This window comes from Leptodactylus fuscus, chromosome 1, assembly GCF_031893055.1.
Source record: "Leptodactylus fuscus isolate aLepFus1 chromosome 1, aLepFus1.hap2, whole genome shotgun sequence".
In the NCBI taxonomy this organism is placed as follows: Eukaryota; Metazoa; Chordata; class Amphibia; order Anura; family Leptodactylidae; genus Leptodactylus; species Leptodactylus fuscus.
Window position 1 is genome coordinate 183,478,881 of NC_134265.1, and position 7,850 is coordinate 183,486,730.

The window sequence follows — 7,850 nt, forward strand, 5'->3', positions numbered from 1 at the left end:
AAGGGGGGCACTTAAACTGGGGACAACTGGAGGGGGCAGTAAACCGTGGAAGTAGTTGGAAGGGGACCTGTCTGCCTCTAGTTGTCCCAGTTTATTGTCACCGTCCAGCTACCCCTACGGTTTAATGTCTGCTTCTAGCCTCCAGAGTTTAATGTCCCCCTCTAGTTGCCCCCAGTTTAATGTCCCACTTCAGCTGCCATTAATTTATTGCCCCCCTTCAACTACCCCCACTGTTTTATGTCCCCCCTCCAGCTGCCCCAGTTTTATGTCCCCTTTAGTTTCCCCCAGTTTAAACTGGGGCACCAGGAAAGGGACTTAATACTGTGGGACAGTTGGAAGGGAACATTATAATGTGGGGACATAGAATGTATGGGTGACTGTAGGAGGATTATACTGTATGGGGCACATGAAAAATGAATAAGAATGGGCGGGGACATCATAAAATTGGGTGGAGCTAAATTTGTTGCGGCGAGCATAGCTTGTGGAAATCCTGATGCGGCCCAGCCTCACCCACACTCTACCTCCAGCAGCCCGCGCATAAATTGAGTTTGAGACCCCTGGTCTAGTCATTACCACAATCGAAAATCTGGGCCATTCTGTTTGCTCATCCTAGTAGAAATGTGATGTCTGGAGGCAATTTAGCATTAATTATTTTTTTTGCTACAAGCATAACATTTGTTCACAAGCAGCATTTCTGAACTATTTCAGCTACTTTAAATTTTTTTGGACAGTATTTCAATATTGCAGTTTACATCCAGGAGCATGATACTTTTTCCCAAGAATCAGTTCTAATCCTATTTCCTAGAACTGCTCTTAAGGCGTATTTCCATTTCATGGAAGGTTCATATTCAGACTTGTAGCTTGTACTAACTGAAATTTTACATATTGCTCGGTCTATCGTGCTTCATTTGCCAAATGCTTGTCCTCCTTGTTTATAGCTCATTGCCTCAGTTACAGACCACCTCTCTGGCCAGGCTCAGTACTTGCTCCCAGATATCTATAGTCTCTTCTGTGCATATTCCTTTTAGCTGCTGAGCCCAGATAAGTGCTACAAACCTTTATCAATACCTCTGTAATCTCTGTATGTAAGTCTAGAGATAACTTTACAGTTTACAACCAGCACAAGTAGTCCATTTAAGACAGATTCAATGGACTACTTGTGTGGGGAAAATAAACAAATCATTAATCTCAATAAGTCTTAAGCACATTAACTGAATATTCATTAATACTAGCTTTTAGTTTTAATGCAGTGTTAAAAATTAATATGTAGTGTCAAATTTTCACCTGATCCTAGCTATGGTGTTCTGTCATGACAGTGGTTCTTGAAGATGAAACACCAGGAATGACCACGTCATGGGCATAAATGTAAACTTAACAAATGTAAAAGTCAGTAGGCAGAGTCATACAGATTTGTTGTCAGTAGTCAGAACAGCAGCATCACTGCCACAGCATAGACCGAATCTGATGCCACCAGTGGAGGTACAAAATCACACACCATTGTTTTGGGTTATCCCATCTAGGAATAATGAAGCTAACCCTCCAAAAGTTTAAAAAAATTTCTTGCCAGATATTCTAGTAAACAGAAAAAGCAGAATGTATTCAAAGTGAACATTTGGCCCGTACATTCCCAAGTATACCAAAGAAAACGAACAAGATGTATCAAATGTTTGCATCAGAGATTTGGATTACTGCTCGTATGCAGTAAACACAAATGCTCCTATATTTTATTATATGAAAATAAGATTTTGAGGACCAAACAAGATGCCATTGTTAGTCATCTACAAATGTGAGTCTTCCTGGTCCTTCATTCTTCATCCACCTTCTATACCTCTTCCATCGTGGATCTGAAGCCATCTTTTTCTTCATTTCTTCCTCCTGATCTTTTTTGTACATCTGTAGTAAAGGAAAAGTTTGTGAAAATTATTCAGTATATAAATTTGGTAATATCATAATCGTATCAACCCACAGAACAAAGGTGACATGTCATTTTGGCTATACACTGTATAAACAGTCATGTCATGCAGTACAGTGTATAAGAATGTTAAATGGCAGTATTAGTAAGTACAGTTTTTCTCACTATAACCACTCATACAGCTCTGCAAATGGAAAAATAAAGTTATGGCTTTCAAAAGGAAGGGAATTAAAAATGAAAAATGGTTGCAATGGGAAAGGGTTATTGTGTGTATGCATTATGTGTTATAGCAATTCTGATTGGAGGTGATACCCTAAAGGCATCATTCCCATTAGATGGAACATAGTTTTAAATTCTAATGGACGGTTACTAAAAAAATTGATTGCTGTGAGGTCAATCAGAAGACTTCACACATGCATTCTAAAAGTCCAGGTATCTGTTACCTTCCCACAACCTGAATTTCATTTTCTCTTTCCCCCAGAAGGATACTGAAAAATTGGAAGCTCACAGACAATAAGGTAGGACCCTAATTTGAGGATCATAACCAAATTCTACCAAAACATTTGCTTCCAGAAGTCTTGCAGTAGATACCAATGTCTTTACATACAATTGCATGCAGTGAAACCTCTTTAATAGATCCATTACTATCTAGACCAGATGTTAAAATAACAGATCTTTTATTGCATCATAAACTATACATTGTCACCATCTTCCTTAACCAGGACCTTTATTCAGGACCAGAAAAAGTTCTGGGTAGTTTTTGTACAGGTTATTCAAATAACATTTTTTTTTCTGTTACACATAGGGCTTTAATTTTACATTGTTTATACATTTTAAACAAATTTTTTTTTTCCTTTGCCAGATTTCCCACGTACCTGGAGTTGATATATTTATCCTCAGTTACAGGAGAAATTAAGTCTCCTAACCATAACTGTAGAGCTGATCTTCGTAGTCCAAGACTCAGCAGCTCTTACTATTCCCAGCCCCTGGTGGATCATGTGACCACTGGTCAGAGGGAAGCAGTGGAAGTTCTCATGGTGTATATATAGCACTCATTGAACGCTGTATACACATTGATCAGGAAGACAGGGGGCGGTAATAAACTATCCCCTGCCTTGTCTAGGATTCCATTTTTCAGTGCAATGGATGACCACCTCAGTGATCTTCCACTGCATTATCACAGTTCCAATACAAGCAATATTTGGCATAGCTGAAAATCAAATACAATAGTAAAAATATATATGTTTAATTCTGACATCTGTTTTAATAAATATTGTAATTGTATTCCCCATGAAATAACAATTTTCTTATAATTACTATACATTTATAAATAAATAGAAAATACATAATATAAATAAACAGTTACATCAAGAAATTAAATTGAATACTTACTTCATAATTCTCTCGGATCCACAGTTCCTCCTCAAGAAACATTTTCTTGCGTTCATCTTCTAAACTATCAAACTGAGACTGTGACATTTTCATGTATTTACGGATGAGGTAGAGTTTTTCTGTTTCACCATACTCCTCTCCTTTGATATTGAATGTATACACCCATCGTGCATACCAACTTATATACTGGATAAAATAATAAGGGAACAGAATAATTTGGAATAGAAGGATGTCATAGATTTGAGGCTTTTGATAGCCTCCTTTAATGTCTATTTTATTTTTAATAATGTCCCTAATTATTTCCTCATCTTCCTCTTTAATTTCTTCTTTTGATCTCTTATTTTTTCCCTTTTCCTTTCCACGATTCAATAGACCTTGCTGCTTTGCAATTTCAGTGGCCTGGATTCGGTATTTTGGCACTGTTGATAAGTATTTAATGGCTTCATTATAACTGCTCCTCCAGCTGTAAAACTAAAGACATTTTATTTTAATTATCTCAAAACCATAGGTAAAACTTTACAAGGTGTCCAGTTTCTGCAAATAAAAGTTATTGTTTGGAAGATATATAATTTACCAATATATTTTCTGTATCAATTCCTCAGTTTTATAGATCTCTGGATACTGTCTTTCTTTACTAATTTCCAGTGAATAAAAATCAGTCTATGGTGAGGTGATGGGATGATTACAGATAGTACACCATTCTTTTCTATGGCCTCATACGTGTGATCATGTTTTTCCACATGGGAAGCCGTGAGACTGGATGCAAACACAGGACAGGTCCTATTCCTATCCATTTAACAGTGTGCTCATTCAATGAAATGGATGGGTCCATGAAAAGCAATGACTGCACATGTATAGCTTCTATATGTCATTCAAAAATTCTCACAGATGCATGCAATAGCCTAATAATATTAAATCATTATATTTGAAAGCTGAAGATGTAGCCAGTAACTCACAACCCTCTAACAGATTTATCATCCTGCATCCGCCACTCTGAACTCAGGCAATCTGAAAATCTGTGCCTAAGTTTATGGGCCAGTGTGTTTTTTTTTTTGTTATGCAAGCGAGTTATGTAGTTTACATGCCCTATTAAAGAGGACCTTTCATCAGATCGGGCACAGGCAGTTTTATATACTGCTGGAAAGCTGACAGTGCGCTGAATTCAGCGCACTGTCAGCTTTCCCGATCTGTGCCCCGGGTAAAGCGCTATCGGTCCCAGTACCATAGGGCTTTACAGTCAGAAGGGCGTTTCTGACAGTTAGCCAGGGACACCCTTCTGCCTCGCGGCACCTATCGCGCTGTACTGTGGAGCGGGGAGGAACGCCCCCTCCCTCCCCTGATAATACTCATCTATGGACGAGCAGTGTGAGCAGAGGGAGGGGGCGTTCCTCCCCGCTCACACAGTACAGCGCGATAGGCGCTGCTGGGCAGAAGGGCGTCCCTGGCTAACTGTCAGAAACGCCCTTCTGACACTAAAGCGCTACGGTCCCGGGACCGATAGCGCTTTACACCGGGCACAGATCGGGAAAGCCGCACTGTCAGCTTTCCAGCAGTATATAAAACTGCATGTGCCAAATCTGATGAAAGGTCCTCTTTAAGACATATGCAAGTCATTGAGAAGAATCCTCTCCATGAGACTGCACTCTAGAAGAAATATTATTTTAGCAAGTCAAAAATATTGTCTTAGGCATTACCTGAAAAACTGAGATGACGCACACAGTAACAAGGATAACTATCCTAACATCCACTTTCGGTGCTAGTCTTCTACTGTAGTAATGATAGTAGTGTCTGTAGTACTCTTCAGGGTGGTCCAGCATATAATCATAATCTTTCCGGGTTTCTTCATCCTAGCAAGAGACAAAGTTGATTTTATCATTAGGTCTAAAATATTAATAGGTTTCCAGGTAACAACCAAAATGATCAATGTGACCAAGAATTTGCAGATGGTGCCAAGAATTTTTAGTCTTAACATTTGTGGCTAGCCGTAACTGCCCTTTAAAAAAAAAAAAAAAGAAAAACTGGTAATATAGCAATTTTCCTATAGGTTGCAATACAGTAGTACTGCAATCTGTGTAATCAGAAATCTGATGATTTTTGGTTCAAGCACTCAACAGACTGAAAATTAAAAACATAAAGCACCATGGAATTAATGGTGCTATATAAATAAATAATAAAAACAAAAAAAAAAAAAAAAACACACACAAGAATCTCCCTATAGGTATAATGGAAGCAGGAAATTTGCAGGGGAAACCTCTGAACAGTTTTTGTAAAAAGCGCTGCAGGAAAAACCATGATACGTTGCGGTCGCCGAGTTCAGTACACTATTGGCTTTCCCATTATGTGCCCCTGGTGAAGAGCTTCGGTGCCGTTACCATAGCTCTTCACTGTCAGAAGGGCGTTTCTTACAGTCTGTGAGGAACTCCCCTCCTGACAGTAGAGTTTATAGCGCTGTACTGTCAGAGGGAGCATTCCAATGATGACACTGAGTGACAGAGAAGAGCTAAGGTAACGGCACCAATAGCTCTTCACCAGGGGCACTTAACGGGAAAACCAGTAGTGCACTGAATTCATCGTACTGTCGGCTTTCTAGCAGTATATAATATCGCCTGTGCCCGAGGATATGAAAGGTACTCTTTAAACTAAAATGTTGTATAAAATTCTGGCTCAAAGTAAGCCACTTAACAGGAGGGAATAAACGAAAGGCTAAAGATACACCAGATTTATTTTCCAGCATCAGATACCTGAGGGTATGTTCACAGGCGGTATGATTTTTGCAAGCGGATTTTGATGCGGAATCCGCCTGCAAAAATGGCTCCCATTGACTTCAATGGGAGCCGCTCACTTTTTATTTCCTGCTAGCTAGTAGTGGAAAAAAAAAGCGACATGACCTAACTTGCAGTGGATTCTGCAGCTGTTTATGACAATTCATTCAGGCCTAATCATGAGTGGAATGCTGCGAGGGGATCCCATCACGGTTAGACACACCAAAAACCACACAGTGGAAAACTTTTCCGCCGTGTGAACGATCCCTAACTTTACACTTTCTATTAGTAAATCTGGGATATTATTCCTTCTGGCCCAGTGGAATATGCTTATGGATATCTGCAGATGGTTATGTTTGCAAATGTGTTCCCATGCTTGTGACTATTCTTATGCTGCACAGCACAGAGCACATCGTGCAGGTCGAGATATCATGAACTACACCTTTAACCATCTGCTGAAAGTCAACATCATATAAACCTGCATGTCCAATTTTTTTTTTAATGTAAACTCTGGTACTGCAGTTGATAGCGCAATTACAAATTTACATTTCAACTATGAATAGAGTAAAACGATAGGACGCGTGTGAAATCCTGGACTTCACAGTGATGCAAAGCCTTTCAGTGAATCATTACTGTACCTTCTATGTGTGTAGGAAGCAGCCAACGTTCACAGTCCCTGACCAATAAGAAGTGGCCAACACATCATAACTCATCATGCTGGATCTCCTACAAAGTCAGTCCTGGCCTGGCCTACTGGCACAGATACACTTAAAGGGAAAACCATGCAAACTCAATTGTCTGCAACTTAATAGATTCAAGTCGTGTGTGTAGGTGACAGTCAGTGAGCTTAGACAACCACAAGTTTTCAGAACCAAGGCAGAGATGACACATGAGGGGACTTATCAACGTGGTATACCTTTAGTATGCTGGTATACGAACCAAGCTCAATGAGGACACCCCAAATCCATGCAGAGGTATGACTCACAGATGTCAGCCATAGCAGGAATACACTAGAAGAACTAGAAACAACTATACACAATGAGAAACGAAGTTTTGTGGGAAAGACAGCACTTCAGCAATGACCTATACCCATGTGGCAGGCTCAGCACGCTGGGGTCATACAGGGGTAACACGGGGTATTGAGAGGCTTCGGGGTTGTTACCTTCAGGGTCTCGTACGCTGTGGCCACCAGCAGGAAGTGCTTGTGCGCGGTCTCTCTGTCTTCAGCAGTCCGGTACCGGTCCGGGTGATACTTCCTGGCCAGCTGCCGGTATGCCCGTGCGATGTCCGCCTTGCTGGCATCTCTGCTCACCCCCAGGACATCATAGCACACCTGCTGGCCGCAGTACAGCCCCTCGGTGAGCGCCGCCGTGTGACCAGCGAGACATGCCAAACTCAAGAACAGGAAGACAAACCGAAAAGACATGGAGGACCCGGGAAGGAGGAGAGGGACACTGCACCCAAGTGCTTCCCCCTCCGCCTTCCCCGGGACCGCCATGTCAGCAGCCGCCAGCTGCAACGTGACACCGGGGAGGAGCGGCTGCCAGATCCGCCGCGCCGTGCAATAACTTTATTAACATGCACAGAGCTGGACAAGGAGCAGGGGAGCAGCCCCCGCCGCTGTGCCGGGAGTGCGCGCGTATGGCTTTGTAGTATGGGAACGTGTGGTGGTGAGAGCCGGGCACATCTGTCTCAGGCTGCTGTCACATAACAGCATATATGAGGCCTACTAAGAAACATTGCACAGCCTAGTGCGTTTCTCTAATCTTGGTCATGGTTAGTGT

General features: G+C 41.3%; 1 protein-coding gene across 1 annotated transcript; it reads right to left on the reverse strand.

Moving 5' to 3' along the window:
• Positions 1–1,659: 1,659 nt before the first annotated feature.
• On the reverse strand, positions 1,660–7,617 carry DNAJC25 (DnaJ heat shock protein family (Hsp40) member C25). The gene is made up of 4 exons (XM_075280374.1): positions 7,229–7,617; positions 4,999–5,151; positions 3,305–3,775; positions 1,660–1,893 (listed from the first exon to the last, which is right to left on the reverse strand). The coding sequence occupies exons 1-4, from the start codon at positions 7,562–7,564 to the stop codon at positions 1,771–1,773; spliced, it is 1,083 nt and encodes a 360-aa protein (XP_075136475.1). The 5' UTR covers positions 7,565–7,617; the 3' UTR covers positions 1,660–1,770.
• Between the last annotated feature and the right edge of the window lie 233 nt (positions 7,618–7,850).